At 41.0% G+C, this 23846-nt stretch overlaps 1 protein-coding gene across 7 annotated transcripts in view; it reads right to left on the reverse strand.

The window, feature by feature from the left end:
- The window catches only part of ZNF827 (zinc finger protein 827), a 108306-nt gene that overhangs the window by 67237 nt on the left and 17223 nt on the right, over window positions 1–23846 (reverse strand). For 5 of the 7 annotated variants that reach the window (XR_011140947.1, XM_068942212.1, XM_068942211.1 and 2 more), the window contains exons 2-3: window positions 13707–14717; window positions 8890–9062 (exon numbers count right to left, since the gene is read on the reverse strand). Coding sequence is in view for 6 of the 7 variants with exons in the window: in XM_068942212.1 (XP_068798313.1) it covers window positions 8890–9062; window positions 13707–14717 (1184 nt within the window). In the remaining variant the exon portion in view is untranslated. The remainder of the gene's footprint in view (window positions 1–8889; window positions 9063–13706; window positions 14718–23846) is intronic. The other 2 variants (XM_068942214.1, XM_068942213.1) reach the window with 2 other exon arrangements.

A 23846-nucleotide genomic window follows, 5' to 3' on the forward strand; every position in this document is an offset into this window, starting at 1 on the left:
CATTGCCTGGAAGTCCAAAAACCCTGAGAGGCCCCAGCTGTAATCACAGCTCAGCTTTACAGCAGGGAGCCTGGAAGGCCTGGCTCTAGTTAAGGCTTTCAGCACCTCCAGGTCTCCTGCAGACCTGAGACCTAGATCCTGGTGCAGATCCTGCTGGCCCTGGGGGTAGCTGTAGCATTTCCCAAACACAACTTTGTCAAATTTCAGGTTGGAGGAAGTTTCACATTTGGCCTCATTCATTCTGTATATAATAAGAGGAATTCGGTCACAAGCTCATATCCAGCATTCCCAGATCTACTTGCGACATACACAGGGCCTGAACTCAGGCCTGCTAAGATATAAAGCTGGGAGATCTTCTTTTAGCCCCTTTTGCATTCAGTGAAAACAGATTTCAGTTGTACTATGTAACAGAATTCTCTTTCAGCAGTTCTTCAAGGGTCCAGAGACTAGGTGCTAAATAAACAGCAAGAGACAATTTCTGTTGGCCAGCAGCTTTACAGAATGACATGCCCTGTATGTATAAACATGACATTTACAGACAAAGTAATTCTGGAATCTTGAAATTGTAACTGACAACAACAACAACAAAAATCAAAAGCTAATGCTAACCTAAGACAGTTTTAATGCAACAACCTTGCACATGAATAGCCACACCATAAATTCTAAGTATTAACACATTACAATGAAAATGCCAATAAGGTTATCTATCCACGCTACTCGAAACAAGATGGTCTGTAGGCACGGCAGCATGTAAGCAATTTTCTTCATGAAGAGCACTGAGGAGTACTAATGGTAGCAAGCCACCTCACCATGGCAACTTTATCTCTTACACCCACTGACGCTCTGTGTGCCAGGGTTTCTCTCCAGGATCTCCACCAGTCAATGTTTCCCTACCTACATATTTAACCACTTCTTCCAGACACCCCATATCACAATCATCAGTAGGCTTCCAAAGGCTGTCATTGCTTCAGTCAAGTGGCAAGGTCTGTGTGGGAGCCCACCTTCTCTTCCCAGGAGCATGGCACACCACCTTTGCAGTATCTTTTGAGAATGAATGAGAATAGGGAGGACTGATTCATCTGATCTGGATTTCTCTCCTGTCCAAAGACAATAGCAATGTCACCAATGGACTTCTCATTAGAAAAGTATGTTTATAACTTTCAGCCAAAGAATGACAGAATTCAAAAAGAAAGATTCAAAGTTTTAAAAGGCACAATTTTAGACCTACATAAATAATGTATGAAATACCATCAAGTCCAACATTTAACCCCCAACATACTGGCTCTAGTCCCACCATAAGACTATTATTTTTTAATTGTCAAGAATAAATAATAATGCTTACAAATATGAAGACTTTTAGAAATATAAGCTTAGAATTAAAGTCCTTTTAAAGAAAAACATTCTCTTTTTTCTTATTCAACAGCATCTGAAAGAGCCAAGCATCTTCAATCTAGGGTACTCAGAAGGAATAGTCAAGGCAGCAGCTTCTTGCCGTAGAAAAAACAGCAAGAAGCCCTGGCAAGCCATGCAGAGGGCCACACGGCAGATCTAAGCCGCACAAAGTTACGCTTCAGAAAGCTGCCTCCTTCCTCGTTGAGGCAGGGAACAGCCCTCACACCGTGCTAATGCTGCCCAAACTAACGGATGTCCTCTTTAAGAGTCAACTAGGCTTCTACTGCTGGTATAAGGGCTACTGCAAGGATGGAAGGATAACCTTTTGCAAGGACAGCCATAGTACCCTGACTCAGCTCCTATTCCCCCATGACAGCAAGAGCCACACGCAGGAGGAGACAAGTGGGCAGCTGACAGGATTTCCCCGAAATACCCATCAAAGCCCTGATCCTGCTAAATCTGCATCTCTCCGAATTATGCTGCAATAACCTGTTCATAGAGAAAAGTTCTTCCAAAATCCCATAAAACTATTGTTGGCTCACACTGAAAAGCATGAAGAAGTTTTAGCTTCTAAGCCTATTTCATGTAGCTGAGGATATTCTCCTTGACCGTGCAAAGTACTTGCATCATCTTTATTTTATCCTACAGTCTTCCCAGCCTCAAAAGATAATTTTGTGGTTTCTATGTTTTTTTTCCACACATGCCTGATATGAAGTACACAATAAGTTTCAACGGAGCTACACACCACTTACAAACTTCAGCACCAGTTTGAAGATTTGGGGACAAATTATCTATTGGATAAAAAAAATTTTTTTTTTGCTTCTTTCAGTTTTGCTTGCTGCCTCCTCATTCTCACATTACAAAAAAGAAAAAAGAAGCAGTTCAATTTGTCTTCTCTATCACAGACACTATTACGACCACATCTCCTTTCTAGACTTGGCAGTCCCACTCTTTTCAGTTTCCTTCTTCAAAGGGAGTACTTGTCCCACCAATCATTTTCATTATCCTTTTTTTTAAATCCCTCCTAATTCCGATACATCTTTTTGATGTACAATGACCAGAACCAAATAACATATCCTAGGTGGAAGCACACCATGTATTTATATAATAGTATTGTGATATTTTCAGTGTTATTTTTGTTCCATTCTACAGACATTCAAATATCTACTGTACTTTTTAACCACTGCTGCACATGCCAAGAAAACATTTTCACTGATTTGTCTTCGATGATATCCAGATATCTTCCCAGAGTAGTTAACAGTTCATTATATTAAATATAGCTAGGCGCATCAGTTTAAACTGTTCTTTCCAAGGTGCCCTACCTTGTATTTGTCAACAATAACTTTATTTGCCACCGCGCTGATCTATCAGCCAAACTTTTTTCATTCCCTCTCAAGCTTCTTTTTTTCTAATCTTGATTCATGTAAATAAAAATTTGTGGTTTGCAATTCTGTTACCTCATAGTCACCTTTTGTGAAGATCACATTTGTTAAAATACACAATTTCCATTCTTAGTAATGGAACACCCCTCTGCTAGCCTTTTGTCATGCTTAAAATTGCCAATGCCTTCCTACTCTTTGTTTTACTGTCTTTTGGTGAATTTCTAATTTGCCATAGTACTTTGCATTGCTTAATTTATTTGGCAGCTCCTTAATGAGAAGTTTTGCCAAAGGCTTTTTTTAAAGGCCAATTAAATTTCAACTGATTCTTAAGTACATGGCTTTCCTGTCACGCTCAAAACATCTTAGCAGACGGACACATGATTTTCTTTTACAGCAGCCACGTGTCTCTATCATATCACATCATTCACATCATCGCATTCTTTCTGTTAGATTTTTCATTTAACACACTAACTTTTCTGTTATCACATGCAGTTTGTCAAATTACCTTTTCATACTTAAAAGCAACATCCCTGCTGAGCTACCAACCAGTTTAAGTGATGGGCTGTACACTGATATCTACAGGTGTACCACAGTTACAAATGTGTGCGACTCCACTTAGCACTGTATAATGAGGAGGGGTTAGGGGAGGGAAACAGTGGCACGGGCCAGCCCTTCTGCAAGTCTGTAGTACTGGTGAGTAGATCTTCTCTTGTCCCCTTCCTTAAAGTTGGGGTAATGTTACTCGCACAGACTTCTCCACTCCAGCTACGAGGCCCAGGAAGAGAAGGATTGGTGTTCACCTTCTTTTGTGGGATTCAACAGGTTTTTTGCACTTCCTTAGAATAAGAACAGATGTTTTTCTAAGAACTTTCATCTTTAAACAACATTAGAATATAAGGTGGACGGGGTGAACACGTTATATTTGCTTCTGGTTACTCACTCCGCTTACTTTCTGTGACCTAATTGCCACTTCTTACCTACTATAGGTTTTTCTTTTTGTTTGAAGTGGATTACAATTTTCGTGAGGGGTATCTAATTTGTTTAAGCAATTACTATAGCATGGCAGTTTAGCCACACTTCCCTCCACGCTTAGTTTTTCTGATTTTTTTTTTTTTTATTTCTTTTAGTAAAATGTCCTCTTCTAAGACCACATTTGGATATATTTGACAGGTCTCCATCTTGCATCTAATGTATGCTCTCTGCCTTTTCATTTAGTGCTCTTTTCTGACAAGCTCCCTCATTTTTAAAATACTGCACCTGCAGAAGTGTAGTACTATAGTGCTATGATCCTTCCCCTCAGGACACAAACATCATTTATACAGTATTTTCTTCTTGAAACTGTTTCCTTGGTTTGCTTAAAAGTGAAGGAAAAAAAGCTTATTTGCAAGGCTGGACTAGACATTCCAAAAAATGGTATCTTTAGAGGCTTCAGGGCATCAGTGCATTTCCTGTCTTAACCTTGTCTCATATGTAAAAAGTGACCAGTCTAAAAAGCAGGTATTTGAAGTCACTTGCATGTATCTACGACTCAGGGCACAGATATTCACTTGTTGAAAGCTGTACAAGTTTGTATTATCTCCCGTCCACTGAGGTGAGGTAATGGAGTCACAGGAGCCTCCCACTGCTTTTTAAGGTTAGTTCATACAAAACTAAACAAAAACCCTCCCATGAAACACAACCAATCTCCTTCCCTCAATATGGTAAAGATGTTTTAAAAATAACCTATTCTGTGCTTCACCAGAAGGGATTGTGAACGCTCATTCAGTTTTCTGACAGACTTCAGCAGAGGAAGAAAGAGGGAAAAGCAAATCACTAAGGGCTACTGAGCACCTGGCTATGTTCTTCAGGGCCTTTTCTTATTCTATCATGTAATTAATAGCCTCTCTCTAACCAGGAGGCTGATCATAACCCTCTTAATACTACACAGGAGCATTAATCTAAGATGTCACTACATGGTCCCTCTTTTAAAAGAGGAGAAGCATAAAGAGTCTGTGGTTGAGCAACACATCACTTGTGTGCCCCTACGTCTACCTTCTGTGTTAAACTTCATCTTGCATTTCTTCATTTTCTGTCATACCATCCTGCCTCAGTAAGCATTGACTATGCCAAGCTTCTCTTCCACTGCTGGAAGAGCTAGTTCACCCATTTCTGCATTATGTCTGTATAGCAGCACAAGGAACATTTATAGATATTGTTTTTGGCCATATGCTCCTCTTCCCCGTTCCCCCTTCCAAGTGCTCAGACTAATATCCTGTTGCTTTCTTGGAACATAGCTCTATGATCTCACAGCCTATCCTTCCACCAATTGCTCAGGATGATATGTGCATGATCCAAAGATACCAATTGGCCAAAATCTGACTGATGCTTGTGGTAGTGCTCGGAGGTAAATTTAATATTTAATCCCTACCTGCCTACCAGGAAAAACAGAAAAGTCTGAAAACATCCTGCTGAATTACACTACCCCTTTCTGCTGCGTTCTGCTGCTTCAGAAGTCATCCATAAAATATTCGTCCTCTCAAGGAGGAAACAACGTATTCCAACTGAATATGTGTTTAGATAAATAGAGAGAAGGACTCGAGAACAACCTTGCTGCCTGCCTGGACAAGACACTTCTCTCAGTTACCTATTCATTTTGTTCAGCTTCATTTTCAATATTCTCAGAGCCCTTGGAAACCATGCTTTGATACCAGAATTAAGTGCTGAGATGCTAGACAAGGATTTCTGGGGAAAAGGGCCAAAACCTGTGGTTATGCAAGTGTTATAATTCGTCTGCAGAACAGACTAATAAAATTCTGAACCATGTCTATTTTAGGATTTTTCTAAGGTGCCTATCACTGTGGAAGCTAAATGCCATATAACAATTATAGATAACACTGTATGCCTTAAAAGGCAGCATTCTCAGTCTCCCTTGTTCACTGCATGTCTGCGTGGGTATTTTCCTTCCACTTCCCTTCTTGCCTTTCACTTCCTTGCCTCCAGTCAAGAGCTGGTCCTGGCAAAGTGCCCTTACTGCAGGAAAGCTTCATCACCACGGAGCAGTAGGGCAGTGCACAGGGCAGCGCATGTAGATCTGAACATGGACAAGGCTGGACTGATTCCAGCCCTCTCTGTAGTAAGATTTTCTCTAGCAGGGGACAAGACACCAAAACGTTGGCAATGTTGTATTCTGGGCCAATGAGCTTGACACACCATAATTAACATAAAATTACACATTACTTATATATTACGGTTATTATTTATTAACCTAAAAATATACACAATAAGAAAGTCCCATACAAACATACACATAAATCACCAATGGAAATCAAACTTCCAAACTCTCACTTTCAATGGAAAATGCCTACAAGAACTTAGAAGAAAGAGGAGGTACCCCAGCTTAGAGCTACGATGCCTGGGAGGAAACAAAGACAACACTTCTAGATTTTGGAGACTGCAGCTGGACAAAACACCTCAGCAGGTTTTGTCTGTCATCCTGATCAACGGAATGTAAAACCTGAAAACTGAAGAGGGGTATAAAGGAAAAAAAATTGGCTTGCGATAATGTCCCAGAGTAAAAATTGGCTAATAATGATGAACAATACCAACCTAATACCATAATTTTGAGTAGCATTTTGTTTTTGAAAAACAAACACGTCTTCATCTGCAGCCACTGTTGACTCATGGGGAGGGAGAGAGGGGTGGAGGGCTAGAGACAGCTCTGACTTCATGGGTTGCCGGCCAGGAAGGAGATAAGGTAGTTCCCAAAGGATCCTGGGACAACAAAGAGATGTGAAACCTCTAACTGACATAACCAGGATGCTGCATCCCAGGAAAATCTTAGCTTTGCTGTGCTATTTCTGATGGGTATTTATTCCATCTTGAATACTGCTGGCTTACACGTTTCAGTTTTATAAGCTCATACTTTTTTTTTTTTTTTTACATATAGATTTAAAAGCAACACTTTTTTATACAGTTAGAAAAGAAATCTGATATTTTTTGTTTTTAATCCTGGTATTCATTTATATTACTACCACAGGAAATTCAAGTCATATCTGACACTGTCACAGTGATTAACACAGCCCCCACCTCATTCACCTGCTAATATGTATGCACTTTTACTTTGCGTCAATTTTGGTCTGATATAAAATGCTTTTATGACATGCCTACTCAAATGAGAAAACATATCGCACCCACTGAAATGAAGGTAAAATGTTATCTTCTGGATTCTTACACTTGCTGTGCTTCTTTGCACCCATCTCTACTGGTACAGCAAGGAGGAAAAAGTAAAAACACATCAACTAGTTTTATAACACATTCGCCTTCACCCGAAACACGGAGTAATTTTACCAGCAAAGATCACTGTGCCCATCATGACTCACAAGACTGGACTGTTTTGACTGATGGGACTACAGATCTAACCTTCCATAGTGAGGATAAAGGAGACTGTAACCTTTTCCATTACATCAAGTAGCTTGGGCCTCACTCTGATCTCCATGCAGTAGTGTCATGTCAAACAAAGCACTACTTGGTAATAATTAAAGAACATCACCTTACATGTTTGTACAAAGGGCCTGTTTTAAGACTATATGGGGTCAGTAAACGAAGGGGCTGATGGCAGGTGGGCAGAAGAGAGCACAAGGGTTTCAGATAGCCATCAATTCGATAGGGGCTCTTCCACTGTCTCCGTGCTAATTTTCTCCAACATCCTACCTCTGACCTCCTATGGAAATCATCTTGCCAAAAAGGAAGGGATAGGCTCTCAAACTGTAAATATAATAATCCCCAAAAGGCAGTGACCAAGAATTCCTGCCGGGAATAAGAGGGATGTCCTTCAGAAAGCACGGGACAACAACAGGCTTCTGCCAAGGAACAGCAAGGTTGCAGGTGATGCATGCTTCTGCGCAGACTGTCAACAACTGAGAACAAAAACCTTTCTTATTACACTTTGTTCCCACTCTTTCATATCAGCAGTTCTGCTCAGGAAGGCCATCTGAGCCCTGTAGTCAGAGCAGAACACCAAATGCTAAAAGAAAGAGCTGCAAATACCAAACCTAATTGTACCTGATAAGGACTAGCATGATACATCAAGGATGCCTGGGACTAGTGCATTGATGCACACTAGGGAAGTTAAGGGACGGGCCTTCAGACTTGAGGGGGATGATTTCAGACTAGCAGGACCTGAAGTGCAGCACCCTGCTGTTGTGATCAGTGGAATCATCTGGATTTATACTTAAGTGAACAGTTACTCGGGTGTAAGCAAGGTTAGACTTCTGTCTAGTGATCTCAGATGTTGTAATAGCATATCTAAAAGCTGAACAGACACTTTTGCCCCCCTCCACACCAGTCCTGTACTGTTATAGACATTTGTCTGAAACAGACCAAAAAAAAAAAAAATCACTGCTACCATAATAGCTGAATTGCATTAACAAAGGAAACTTCTAACACTTCAGCTTCTTTATGCATGCGTTAACAGGCCAAGTACCATTTCTAATTCAGCAAGCATGCTCTACAGTATGCAAGACTGGGCCCTTTGCATCTTGCTACCATTGTAGTTATTTCAGCTAAACAGATAAGGGTTTCTTTCCATTGCATTTTCCCATTTTTGCCATGTTACCACAGATGTTAAATTTCCTTCAAAAGACCATCATCTTATAGTCTGAGCCTGAAACCTAAAGTTAAAACTGCAGGCCTGTCTATAGCAAGCGCTGTCAGCGCTGGCTGAGTTCATGCCCATTTAGTGTAGGGCAATGCCACACAGAGATACTAGGTTGGGGCCTGAAAGCAGCAATGCTATGTTTGCATGGTGACACATCTCAGCTAACAGTCCCTGCTTCTTGTAGTTCCAGGTCCAGAACTAAAACCACTACAGATAGCCTGTGCTGCATTACATTGCAACAAGTTGACATAACACAAGGCAGTTTCCACATTGCATAAAATGGAGAGGCAAACAAAGGAAATCAAGTTATTTCTTCATCTTCTTACAGTCTCTTTATTTAAATAAAAACAGCATTAATAGTACAGATAGGGAAATTCTGTTCTTACAAATGTGATGGAAATAACTTTGTTAAATTATCATCTTTTGACTGATGATTCAAGTGACAGATGATTCAAGACTGTCAGTAAACGCTCTCCTTACCTTCATGTGTGATTTGAGATTGTCCTTGCGTGCACAGCGAAATGGACAGAGCGGACACTGATGACTTTTTAAACCTGTATGAATCACCATGTGCCGTTTCCAGTAACTCTTCCTCTTGATAACCAAACCACAGATCGGACACTGGAAAGGTTTTCCTCCTTCTTCTTCTGAGGCTTAGCAGAAGGGGGAAGAAAAAGAGAGGATCCTTTACAGCCACTTGTCGAATACTTTCCCCTTGTAAACATACTCAAGATACCATTTTTCAATGCTAGAATTTCATCTGTAAAGAGACACATCAGTTAAACAACAACATGTACCAGAAAATTCAGTTCTGTCCCTTGCATATCCCCTTCCCCTTAATCTAGTTATTCTCTCTCTGTGAAAGGTCAGATGAATTTATAAAGGTTAATGTCCCAAATATCCTTTGGCTAATTAGTAAGGGGATACTACTCTATCTCACCTGGTCCTAATGCTCCTTGTAATTTAACTGAACTGAGATGGATGTCTCTCATAATCATCACTTTGTAGCCTCATTTCCTATCCAATGTCAGTGGTAGCAGGGTATCAAAAATACACTTAGCCATGTTTAGAAATGATCCATTCCCATATTTGATGGTTAGCAGCGGGAGAGGAGGGAATATTAAGCATACAACAATTCATAACTTCACAGGAAATCAGGCTAGTATTGCATATCAGACATGTTTAACTCCAGAAGTGAAATATTTCAGAACCCCTGCTGTTGAACTTGTTTAGTTACAGCTCTAGCAGATGCTGCCGCCTCTTCACCATCAGGGGGTCTTAGGGTCACTGGGTTTCCTTCTAATCCTCTAGTTGCCAGGGCATTAAGTCTACTGCCTTCCTAAATGTTTGCACTCTGTTTTACTGCCCAGTTCGCCTAAAATAAGAACAGGAATTTGGGGTATTTGTCAAGCAAATATGGTTAGTCTACTAAGTGTGGAATCATCACAAGATCGAAGGAAAAGTGAAATTCTTTGCTGCTGACTTGATACAGCTAAACATCCATCCATCCTCTCACTGTGATTTCTCATTATTATGAAGATAGGCTTCGTTTTATCACAGCATTAGAACCGTTCCTCCTCAGTATAAAAGACAGACTATTTTCAAATATCCAGAGCTCAGTAATGTGTATCCTGCTATTTGGAATTTCCTTCAGAATATTTCTTCCAATTATTATCAGTTATTTCTTACTGATAAGGACACAGCAAACATCAACATCCTGTGATCAGGAACTAAGTGATAAAAACCTCCAGAAAGACTTGTCCTATGCTAAAATACTATTCTTGCTATGAGGTAGGAAACAAAAGTATTGTAATTCAGCTGATTAGGTAGTCATTATGTAAGTCCAAGAAAGGACATATTTTCAAAATGTGCACTTTGCAGGTTCAGAAATCCTACTTGTGAAATTTTCTATCAAACTCAACCTATTATCAAGCTGTTCCCCTCTCTGCACCGCTGAAGAATAAGCCAAAACCAATGCTAGAATTCCTTGCTTCACTTTCTTAATATCTTTACTTACTTCCTCGCAGAAGGTAGGAGAAAGACAAACCACAGAAATATATATTGGTAGCATTTTTACTCATCGTTTCTTTACTCAACATTTCTACTGTATCTTTTCTCAGGCTGGCTATCCTCAGAAAGCATCCAAAACAGAAATGTGTATTCCATCAGTCACCTGTTTTCCACTCCATAAAAAATAAATTTGTAAACAAGATGAACCCATAGCAATTTAGCACAGTACAAAATCTGCGAAGAACTGGACTGCACATGACTTCACTGATCATGACAACTCACGTACACAGGAATTACGGCAACCCCTTCAAAAGCTCAGCCTCTTCACTGTACTACATAAATCTCAGCATAGGAAAAATTAATGAATTTTGAGCTTCAGCCTTCCTTCATTTGTACTGATATCTATTTTATGTCACACCATGTCAATTAACTGGAAGGAGTTACTCCAGTGAGCAGACAATCTGCCAGCGCATCCTAAAGAAACTTCAGACAGAAAACTGCAAGCACTGCAGGCAAAAAGTTACTAGCAAGCAAGCATTCAGTTGGGAAAAAAGAGGGTCTGCACCACAATCGTTCAAAACTGACATCAGAGCTCAAACAGAGTTTCCAGACTTCTTTTTAAATTTCTTCCAAAGTTGGCAATGTTAACAGATTGATAGAAAAGTTAGTCATCTCTGGATGAATTGGAGCTTTAATTTAGTATAGCCCATCCAAGTAACAATCAAGTCCACCAAACCTGATGTGCAGCATCAGAGACCACTATACTCTGACAAGCCACAGCTCCTCACCCAAAATAATTCTGAGCAAATAACTTAACACGGTAGACAAATCAGCAGCAGGTCTACTCTTGCTATTAACATATTCCTGTTTAAATAGCCTCCTTCTTTGATGCTCCTTACTGGTCAACACCTACTTCTCTCACTGACTATTGACCTTGTGATCCTTTTTCATATAAAGCTAGACAGTGGTGGCGGGAAAGAGAAGCTGATGTCTAACAACGAAGTAAGCTCACCAGTGCCTTAACTATACTATGTACGAGGGCGGAAAAAAAATCTCTCTCGATCTATGCCTATTGGGAACAGACGTTTACCTCTCTGAGAGCGAGACAGTCCCCCCTCCCCCAACTCAAAAGGCAAACAGATGCACAATAACAGGCAAAACATTATAAAATGAAGTATTATTTTTTGCTGCTAGTGCCATAAGGCCATGGGTGTAAAAGGAATCAGGAATGTACAATGTTTATTTTCATAGCAAATATACATGCCCAGATACTCCACTCAACTGTTACAGCAATGTCTCCAGCCAAAGGTCACATAACAGTAACTTCTTTCTGCAAGCTGCGTTTCTCCATGGTAGAAGGAATCAAGCAGTTTGGCTTTCCATAATCAACATCCAGATATGCTAACCAACAGCTTTTTTTTTTTTTTTTCAGCTGGTTAATTATTTAGAAAGGAAAAAATTAATAGCATATTAGAAAGGGGGCTTACACTGAAAGAACTTTTGTTACGAACGTTCCACTATAAAGTTTGCTTGGATGCCAACTGGCATTGGCCCAGTGTGTATAAACTGAGAGGAAACACCCTTCCTCTTGGGATACTAGTCGCATATATCATAAAAAGCAAGTGGTTGTTCCATGGTTACCAAGGACCTGAGGCAGCCTGCCCCCATTGTTATCTTTCAGCAGCACAGTATGCTTGGGCCTTCAACAGAGAGAAGAGCTGCTAGGAATTTGCTGCATCAGAGCTAGTTTATAAACTGCTGGTACTACCAACACACACACTGCACACACAGAGCACTCCTCTTGTACTAGCTGCACAGACAAATCCCGTAGTTTTTTAGTCAGGCACAGAATCTGGATTTTACTACAACCTTTTTTGACTAACAAAGTTAGACTTGTCAAAGCATATTGACTTAAATCAATGCCTACAGTCATACTAGTGTAACTCCCCCATGTGGGTACTCCTATTCCAGCATGGGAGGGCCTTTTTAAAAGTTTTGCTGTTACTCTGAAAAGGGCTTAAGCTAAACTAATGAAAGCCTTAGGCCAGACCCATGCCAAATATAGTTTGCCGCTTTAACTGCCTTGGCAAAACACACCAGCAAAGCACTTGCAGAACAGATGCAGATACCAGTAAAAACTGATATCAGCTGCACCTTGTATCCCTCCCCTCCTCCTTCAAGGGAGGAATGAGCATTGCTGTCCATGCAATAGCTTCTCCACTATGAGTTCTTACCAAGAGCTGCAGGGGGAATGATCAGACCTCATAATATTCCTAAATAAAAAAGTTAGATCAAAAAGATTGCAGGTGCAACTATACAATGCCCATGTCAGGCCTCACGCCTGTACACTGACTAGCTATATCTGTACAGTCAGGCTAACGCTCCTGATAAAACTCATACTGATAAAGCTCTAATGTACTAAATCATTTTGTATATCTTGCAAAGATATCTGATACACTACAGCAGAATGCCGCTACCAGAAATATGAATCAGGGATGTAAACTTTTTATAAAAAGAGGTAGAAGAATTCTTTTTCCTTATTTTGAAAATGGATCATTTAAATTTCCCTGCATAGCTTACCAACTCCTGAAAGCTTTGGTTACCAAGACTGTTTCTTCTTATTCCCTATATACCTGGATCCTTGAATGCCAACAGCTGGAATTGGCAGAGGGAAGGCAGAAGTGTAAAACAGTCCTTGTTGAGCCAAATTAGAAAAATTCTTTCTTTTCTTCCCTTTTTTTTTTTTATTGTGACAAAGGATTGCAAAAGACCAAACGTGAGATTTGTTCACGCTGCTGCAAAAAATTTTAATGAAAAGTGGCAACATAATAATATACTCTGGTAAATTAGGACAGGGTAGTAAGTGATTATACAAAAGTCCATTTGTGACAGAGACAGCAGGAGGGAGCGTTCTCCCTTGTCCAATATTTCAAAAGCACTGGTTTTGTACATGCTTACCGGATACCATGAGCTCCCTGAAAGGGATTTTTTTGATCTTTCACATTAAATACTTTTTGTGGCCCTATTCTGAACTTAGTGAGGGAGAAAAAACACAATTGTATGGATTAAAAAAAGTACTGAACTGTACACTCATATCTTTCAAATATGAAAACATTTGTAACAGTTTGGTCTTCAAGCAGTACTTTAAAAAGCTTTTCTATTGTTTACCTAGAGTACCTAGATCTCATTCTCATAACCAAAGCAAATCCAGTCCCACTGAAGAAATGTTATATAAGTCTACAGCAAAACAAACACGTTCTACTTAGTGACTCAAACTGAATCCATACCTGTACTAGTGGGTTTGGACGCTCTTCCCTTAGGGACTGGCAGTAACAATAATTCCAAAGACTGTGGTGGAGTTGCTTTCTCTTGCTTCATCTCTGAAAGTTGCAGGGGATCCTCAGCAACCAGTGATTTCTTCTTCTCAGCCAACAGGGTGCCTGCAGCCCTTGCAGCAACCTCCTTGAGTAGGGCAGCTGAAGAGGTCATGGAAGCCAGAGAAAGGAAAGAACTTGCTGGAGGCGGGTGCTCCTGTCCAGGAGTCATGCTTCTTTCACTCACTTTCTTTGATAAAGCTGCTAAGGTGGAGCTGGCAGACTGAGAACTAAAAGGTGAAGAAAAGGATTCAAATCTTATAGTGTCTTCAGTCCGTGAAAGAGATTTGTCCTGCAGAACAGCATTGGCTGCGGCTTTCAGTTTCAGGATAGCTGAATCAGGGGACAAACCACAGGTGGTGGTTGAGTTGGGCAACCACTTACCTTGATTCCATATAAAGCGATTACTTGCATTGTATTGGTCACTTGTCTCCTGTTTCTCAGCAAGCTTTCTGGCAAGAACGCTTAGCTGTTGGGCATGATGAGCAGGTGGAGAGAAGGAGAGATTTGAGCCAAGATTTACAGGGGACTCGACTTGACCGTTGACGGTGATAGCAGCATCCAGCTTGAGGGAGCCCGCCTCCAGTAGCCGTCTCAGGTTACTACTCAGTGGCTTGTTTGGACCAGGAGATTCTTCTTCACACAGAGATGGCACATCAGGAGAAAGGTGCTCTTTGCTCTGTAATGTGTCTCTTAGAGCTTCATTTTCAACGGTTCCTACCTCCACTGTGCTGCTGCTTGGGGTTGCACTTCCCAAAGAAGTATCTGGGGAAGTGGACTGCTCTTGGATTCTGTCCTCAAGAGACAACTTAAAGTTCTCCTGGACTTCTCCATACGATGCTTCCGAAGGAGTCTCTGAAGAATTTCCAAACCAGCGTTCTTCTTCACTGAGCTCACCTTCCACTTCTTCCTGTCTAGTACCATCTGCATGGAACCAAGAATAACTGTTTTACTTCCAAATCAGTGCAGTACAACTTCTTAGCATGAAGTATGTTTTTAAGGTCCCAAACGCCCCAGGGGCTCTGCCCTTCCCCAACATCAGTCTAATGAGGGGCAGTACTCTACATGAGCCTCCTGGCTTAACATCCCCCTAAAGTTCATGAACTTGGCATCAGTCTGGATTGAGTGATTAAGAAAAAATTTTTGAAAAAGAATGAGGTTTTCTTTAAAGAAGAAATCCTGGCAAGCTTGTCACAGGGTTTTAGTAGATATTAAAGGTTTCTCTAAGTCAATATGATTAAAACATGTAAAACTGCAACAATACAAATACGCCACAAATACAAATATATCACCAGGGCACCATTGATAATAAAATAACTGCAATATATGAATGTGGTCTATACGTTCTGCAAAATATTATGAACTCGTTGGTGTAAAGCAGGGATTTAACAGGTTCAGAAATTTAGATAACTGAATGTCTGTACAGCTAACACAGAGACGCTTTCAAAAGATGACCAGGTGTGCAGCTATTCAAAGTATCTTCTTCCAGTGACTTTAAATTTCAGCCCAAGCCTGCAGTGACCCCTATCTAAAATAAAATAAAATTTATACTGATGATAATACACACTTCATTTCTGAATAGCTGAGATGAGTAATGCATGAATGCTAAAGCGTTCATCTCCCCAGCAATTGGAAAAAGAAATAGAGACACAAAACTAACATTTGGTTTTGTTTTTCTTTTTTTTTTTTTTTTCCATATATAGACACCACTGGCTTTTCATTTGCTTGTCACTCTCCAATAAAGTTTTAAAGACCATCCTAAACTGAACTCAGTTCAGATGGGGGGTGGGAGAGGTGTTCATCCCTATGCAGTCAGTTTATCTTCTCTTCTCAGGTGACTGCAACAGAGTCTCTCCTAACATCTGAGTGGCAGTGTTTAAAGTGCTGTGACCCCAGATTGCTCTTCTTCCCAGTAGGTATTCAGAATAATATAGATATGACCATATGACCAAGGTTGTGTTTTGTTTTGTTTTGTTTTTTTTAAGATCTTGCTGGCCAATCAAAAAGTAGTCAAGAACAACAGCAATGCTATAGTTAAATTCATGTCATCTTTCCTTGCCAGACACCTCTCATATTTCTCACTTTCTGGACTGAAGGTCCTATGCTACAGAAAAATCTCAGTAGTCATACTATAACAAAACAAAAGGATTTAATACAACCCTCTGGACATTCTGGAAACAAGCCTGTATGATATGTTCTCTATCTATGACCATGTATTATTCCCAGATTCCCTATTTAAATCCATCAAATGACAAAAACTGGATAGAAATTAATAAATGAAAACTTAGATTTATTATTGCTTTTACACAATGAATTTAAGAAGGAAAGACCCAGCCAGCTGTATCACAACTGTAGAGATACCAACATACACTCTGAAGGCAGAGATATGTTTTAAATCATGTTATACAGAATATGAGGAATAGTGCCTCACAGTAAGTTGCTTTTTCTCAAAACTTGAAAAATTTTCATCAAAGTTTTGAGAGCCCACAAAAAGACCATTCTTTTACCTTAGATTACTTTTTCACATAGAAGAGGGCTTCCGTCTTTCCTCTTCAAAACAAAACGCCAAGAAAAATCCAAAGCACTTACTTCAAATTATTTTGATATTATCCAAGATAAGATCACAGACAAAGCACGATTAACAATAACGCACACAAAGGCCAACACTATGCACATTCGAATAGAGAGACAGATGCTAATCAGTTGATCCAGCACTTATGCAGGTTATAGGAAAACAGGATGTGTTCCTATTTCATCCCATGAACACTACACAAGCACCTTGAGGCAGCCCTACACAGTGGGTGCAGATAGATGCAAGATCCCTCTGCTCATCCAAACCCAAGCAAGTTCTAGCTTGGAAGCTATGAAGCCATCTTCCTGGCACACCACCCGAAGTGGTACCCCAAGAGCACGGCGCATCCTCTGCGACACAGCCCAGAGCTGACACCACTCCACAGCTTCTGAGCCAGAGCTAGCTTGGCTCCCACAGCTTGCCTCCGTGTGTCTGTTTGCATCTGTCTGTATTAAAGCAACCCCCACCTCCCACCAACCCTAATTTCTCTCTGTCTCTGCTCCCCATCCTTAAATAGAGAGGGAGAATTGCATTTGTTCTCACTCAGAGAGTTAGCAAAAAACTAACGATTAGGAGATATTTGAATATAAATGGTTACAGAAGGAAGTGGGGTTACGTTTTAGAGGAATCTCCAGGTTGCTAAACCCTGAGCTGTTCTGTTCCATGCCATGCACCTCTGTTTCTTACTTTTTACACATTTCCTACCTGCAACCAGACCTTTAAAATACAAATCAAATAACACAGCTTTACAAATCTCTCAATCTTGTTTGTCCTGCTTGCATCAGAGATGAATTCCTCCTTCTCACTCGCACCTGTTTTTGCTCTAAACATATACAGTAACGTCCCATGTATTTTCACTGTCTCTTTCTCCTGAGGCTGACCTCTCAGGGAACACTCATAGTACCTTAGGAATTAGTATTTGAAGTTGATTGCAAGGATGGGAGAAAAGGAACTCCATCTGCTATAGCAGGGCTGCAGCGCGGCCTTCACACAACTACACTACGCCTGCCACCAAAAAGAAGTGGTGAGGGCAAAAGAGCTGAAAACAGGACACGGATCACCTTTCTTTTTACACAGGTGCACGTTCTCCATTGGTCTTGCCTATAGGGAGGGCAGCCAGCAATATTTTGAAGCTGGGGAGCAGCAGGAGCAAAGTGCCCTTCCTTTACGTTTTAAGGCTTGCTTCACAGTCCAGAACTTCCCTCCTCTTTGGGTAATGCAGTGAGAGCTCCCCCTCCTGTTGCTATCTACCTGTAACTACTGCAGCTGTCTCCAAATCTTTAAGCGGCCTCTAGAAAGGGCAGCACCTCTATCCCAAAAGCCAGGCGGATTTATTTATTTATTTATTTTAACCACTGCAGCCTGACAATTACATTTCCAAGCAAAGTTGTCATTCATGGCCCTCAGGGCAAGATTTTAATTCACATGGACTTGCAAACCTGTGAGTTTGAACAAACTTGAGAACTCCAGGGGAAATCAGCCCAACCCAGCAACTTTCCTATGATTTCAAACTAAATAAAATCTTCCCTCAGAATTCAGAGGACTGATAGGACACCCAGATGACGTTTGTCTGAAACAGGAGCCAAACTCCACTTGCCTGTCAACAAACTTCAGCTGAGGTTCAGGTTTGTGAAAGACCTGTGCGACTCTTCCCTCCCTACTTCTGCAACATTACTGAGGAGCCCTAGTGAGAAGTCTCTGAAATCCTGAAATAGAAATATGTTTAAATTTCCTCTCTCCACCATAAACATATTACAGTTTGTTATTACAAATTACTTATGTTCAGGTACTAGCATCTCATTTTTATTTAGGTCCGAAAAGTTAAGTGTGAGTAAGGAACCACAGGGAACTTGCAGAGCATATAAAGGCAACTTAAACGTTAGGGGCAAATTCTCATCAACTTCACTTGGAATGAGAGCCGGCTGGGAACCTCACCAGCTTTTACCAAGTAACTACTCATCAGATTGCTTCTTCTCATCACAGTTCAAAAGTTGGGACCTGTCAGTGCTTCTCTTTCCCGGTTTCCACGGCGGTTCTGGAGGGAGAACTGCTTCCTAAACCATTTGTCACTGGTACTAACTAGTGGAAGTCACAGGTGTTCTGGGTGCTTCAGGACTACCCCACCGCAGAGCACCCAGGAACCACACACAAGTGGCTTCCCACTCCTCTCAGCAACAATAAAAGGCACCAAAATACTGCTGGGCAACTGCTGCCACTGATGTAGCCCAACACCAAACAATCTTTGGCACAGTCACAAGTGTGCGCAAAAGCACTCCTTGAAGAAGTGCCAGTTTCTTTGCTCACCCACTCGTCTGCTTGTTTTCAAATATGGAGAAGCTCTGCTTCAACAGATCAGTTGGAAAGGCAAATCTTACTGATCCCAAAGGACGTTATTTAACTTTGCGGGCATCTACCTTTACGCTTAAGGTGATGAATAGAATTTGACCCTGATATCAAAAAGAACGTAAATATTAACCTGTTCAAACAACTTGCAGCTGAAAACTGAAAAAGTCAGACAAACATGTTTGTTGATTTATAGACCCAGCCACCTAATTTAAATACTAGAAACTGCTTAACAAACAGCTAACATTATTTACACATGACATTCACGAAAGCAGTAGGTATGAGGAGATGATCCACAGTTCCACTTTGTATGGACTAGGAGTGGAGAAATATGGATGTAGCAGACTGGGATCTAGAAATAGTCTGTACAGCACAAGGAAAAGGGAAAAGACTCAGAGTTACGGGACCGACAGATTTGGCCAGTAAGAACATCAGCCATGATTCAAAGAACACAGCCTTGACCACCAGGTATTATTTGAGGAGTGGCTAAAGCTAAGGAATCCACGCCAAACACTCAATTTTCATGGAAAGAGGGATAAAATTTCACTTTAATCATTCAGCATAATGACTAAATTAAACTGTAATACAGAAGTAACATTGCAAATCCATATGCTGCAGTAATATGAAACACGCAAATGAAAATTATGGGATAACAGAATGAAGATTAAATGAAATATAAAAGAAGGTAGTTAAGTCAAATCATTTCAAAGAAATGCTCACAGAAAAATTACTGATCAGGTAAATTAGGCAAGATTGCCCTAACTTAAGCAATTATGTTTCAAGAAAAGTCTGGGAATCTACAGGTAGAGAATTTAAGGTGGTATGCCATTTTTATCATCTTGATATCAAATATCGTGATCTATATAAGGTATTTAGATATGATCACTGAAGTTTGTGTCAATCTAAATAAGGTAATAATTACTCTTTTTAGCTATTTGGTACACCCAGATTGTCTTCCTAATTTGTTGCCCCAACTTATTTCTGTCTGGTACCTCTGATATCTTCCTGATCCTGTAACTTCTATTTAGCCTATCTAAAGCTAGATTGACCTAGGAGTATAAACTGCAGTGTAATAGCTTATCTTATTCCATCTCTAATGCCTATCATAAGCCATTTACTTTATTATCTTATACTAAACATTATACCTAGGCCTACTGAAAGAGCTAGGATTAAGTGATAGGTCTACATTGGTGTACTGGGGAGCTCTGCAAAGGTGCCTAAGGAGTTTAAAAGGTCACATTAAATTTAAATGAAATAGTAAGCAAGCCATAGAGAGTTCTGGGGAAAGACAGACTGACTCAGGTGAGCAATCAGTTTAAGGTCAAGTAAATAGTAGACACATCAAAATAAGGCAGAGGCAACAGCTGAGCAATCAGAGCTCAGCCTCACGTGACTTCCCTGGAGAATAATAAGAAAAGGAAGGTGAACAGGGAGAAGCAGTTGAGAACGGATAAGGCATGGTTAACTGCTATAGTCAAGGTGAAGGAAGAGGTAAGACTGAGTAAGCTGGTGTGCTCATATTTGGCCTCCAGGATGGCTTCAAGTCATCACCACAAAGCATCAAAATCCCATGTCCTACTCCCTCCTGCCTTCTTTCTTAGATCCCTCAAACAGGGATTAGGGAGTGAGCCATGGGACAAACTTTGCTGCTCCGGCAGCGTGTTTCAGGATACCCTCTCTCTTACAGGTTCTGTAACCCACGTTGCATCGCGACTGTAACCATCAGCATCATACCCAAATAACAGGAGGTTCCCATCGCATGACCACTGCGTGTTCAGCAAGAGGACACCTGCCCATCGTGTCTGCATTTTAGCTCTGTGACAGCCAGCCACTTTACGCCCTTTAGAACTGGATGCTTATATCCTCCAGCCAAACCAGGTAAGTACCACTGGCACAGAAGCCTTGAAATTTGCCAGTGACCAGTTGCTAGCCACTCTGGGCAGAACAGTTTTAGTGGAATATGGAGAGCAGCTGCCATACTGGAGAAGCTCCAGGATGAAACTAGAGAAGAGGATCCTGAAGTCCTAATTGTAAACAGCACATTCAACGAGCGCTATCAGCCATGAGAGTATCATGGCAAAACTTAGTGCAAACCAGATAATGCAGAGGAAAAAAAAGAATGAAGGAGCTAATGGCTGAATAGGTAACCTACCTATGCTGTGTAAGTGCATCATTTTAGCAACGGAAAAAAAAATAATTACAATAGACTGCTTGCTAATACCATATCACTTTCTAATTCAAGTTGCTGCTGGGTGTCAGCTTCATTTAAAGCCTTGCTAATGTCACATCCAGGTACTACAGAAAGCAGAATGTACAAGCCTACAAAATAGCAGTCATACCTGGGAAGTCTATTCTATGGTATCCTATAAAAATTGCTCAGACTAGCCACCTCCAAACTGCCACTTTTGTATTCAGGCTGCCTTTTTAAGCGCTTCAAGTAATAATAAAAAAAATCTATCATTTCTTTGGGCTGGACAACCTTCGTGGGTTCCTACACCGACCAGACCAGGCAGATAGATGTGTGTGCTGCAGGACTGCCTCAGAAAATGCACCGATATCCCAAAAGTTCCACCTCTAAAAAGCATTTACAGCCACATCTGAATAGGCTACACACCCAGAGCAGTAGCAATGTTGATTTTCCTACAGGGATACTTGCAAGAAAATCATGATTTTAATAAAGACGCAAAGGCCTGCCTTAACTCCTTTTATTACATCAACAGCAGCAAATAAAACTTAGAAGTCACAGTTACATAAACAGTCATGTGCTAGAGTGCACTCCGTCCCCCATTCTCCTTTCATGATTTCTGTGACCTATAATAGGTAAGCAGCACAGAAAGTCACTGTCCTCTTTCAGTGAAATTTCTGCCTCGCTCACTTATCAACGGGATGATTATTCAACTCTTGACCTCATCATAAAATAGTTTAGCAGTGTTGCTGGTGCTTGAACCAAATGTCTCTACTGCAGGCTGACCTAGAGAGAGCAGCACAGCTGCAAGAAGGACCTGCCAGAAAGCCATAGCTCTTCTGTTCTGTCCTTCTCCCCCGTGTTTAAGATCTGTGAAAACGCTCAATTAGACAGGAAGAGAAGCCCTAGGTAGGGCTCCATATTTCATCTCCACATCTTCTAAAATAATGATTTTCCTAACTGGAGGGAAGGAGGAAAGGGGGAAAAAAAAAAAACCCCACAGCTTTTAAAGATAAGGCATGTATCCTCTAATTTTATCCTTAACTTAAAGAGGCTTTAAAAATCCACTTACAGGAAAGCCCCAGAATATTCACCTTGCAATTTCTCTGGTACTGCTTTACAAACAAACAAAGAAAACAATAAAAAAAAACCCACGCAGCACTCTAAGACCAACAAGGTGACACAAAACCAATTTAATTACTTTGTAGTAACTGGGACTCTTCAGGATGCTTTGCCCCTATGCACCTTCCAACTGTGCCACTACATGTGTCACTAACTGTGAGCGTGCCCAAGTCCCACGTATTCTGGTTTGCCAATTACTAGCCAAGTAAAAACGGGCAAAATGCACGTGCAGTGCCTCTGTCTCCTCTCAGAGGCAGAATCCAGGGGTGATGGACTCCAAGGAAAGAGGAAGGCAGGATGGACTACTGAAAAAGCATTTCACAGAGAACTCAAAACTGCCTTTACTTCCTTTCCCTCAAAGGAGAAACATTTTGTGGTAGAAGGGAAACGGAGGCAAAGGCCTTTCATTTTCCTTCACAAGTCCCAGAAGAAATGTGTCAAATAGGATTCATTACCATCACATTACCATACCATACCAAATATATCTTTCTTTTACTAGCTAGCATGAGACAGGATAGAGATGCATCATTTCTCCTGAAGTGAGCTGTTACTATTTGTTGAAGGTTCTCACGGGCTGTTGACAGACCAAGAGATACAACCTCATATTGATAGTGCGCCTGACCTTACCTAAAACATCAAGTTCTTCAAAAGGTAACTCCTAGTATGATGGATATTTGACATCTTGTCTCCAAGAAGGATTAACTACTCCTCTGTTCCAGGGAAGAGGTTATAGTTAGTAACCCTATATTGAACTTCCACTTTTTGCTGAATTAACTCAGTTTTCATAGGGTACACGTGGGTCGCCAGCCTCCCGGAGATTAGAAGAAGCTACCCTGCTTTCTCTCCTTCAGTGACAGAAGCAAGATGCCTTTCTCATTGTAGTGTAACTATGAAATGGCCTACCTTAATCTCAGCTAGCTTTAACTGATCGGGTTGTTGAGGAGAGATGGAGTAGTAGTATAGGAATACATCAAAATGAGCTGTATTATATAACTCAAACTGTGCTCAAGGCTTAATGTAAGTATTACCATGCATGCCTGAAGCAAGATAAGCAGTTATTCAGAACAACACCTTATACTCCTAATGTCAAGTAAGAGAATTTGGACGCTGTGGCCTAGGTGCCTTTGTCTGTTAAAGTAGTCTTCTCCTATGCAGACAGGGAGATCTGAGGGAAACGCTGGGAAAGGTACTGCGCGATCAGTATTTGAGGAGCGTGGTTTCCATTGGGGTTCAGGAATTTAACGCTTAAATGAACAGGCAGTGCCTTAGAGTGCAGTCAGAAGATACAGTTAAGGAAAGCCCACTGCTGACAAAAGCGCAGGGCAGTTCCTGTGCCCTGTCTTACATTTGTTCTGTTTGTCTGACCGCTTGGTGAGCCAATACCAACTCACTAACCTGGCAGAAAACTATTCACTCTGCCAAGAAGCTGGAACAAAACTGATGCAAGTGAGGCAGGAACAGGGAAGTAGGAGAGGATTTGGTGGACTGAAAGCCTTTAGATTATAGACACATGTGAGCCACCTATCCTCTGAGGTCTTTTGGGATACAAAACATATAACCTCTTGTCACTGAAAAACACCACAGGATTCCCCCTCACACCCCCAAACCTCACCAACGTACTATACCTCTCAGGGAAGACCTGGCCCTTGCAGTCAGGATGACCAAAGCAGCCAGTATCACGGAGGCTGCTTTAGAAGCCCTAGCTGGACCACTTTTAACTGCACTGGCCACCATGGATTCTTCTGGTACTAGTTACACAAAGGTCAGTCTAGAACCGGGTGGCAGCATGTTCCCATGAGAAGAAAAGCCTTAAAGACCCAGAAATAATATC

Source organism: Struthio camelus, chromosome 4, assembly GCF_040807025.1.
Source record: "Struthio camelus isolate bStrCam1 chromosome 4, bStrCam1.hap1, whole genome shotgun sequence".
Taxonomy (NCBI): Eukaryota; Metazoa; Chordata; class Aves; order Struthioniformes; family Struthionidae; genus Struthio; species Struthio camelus.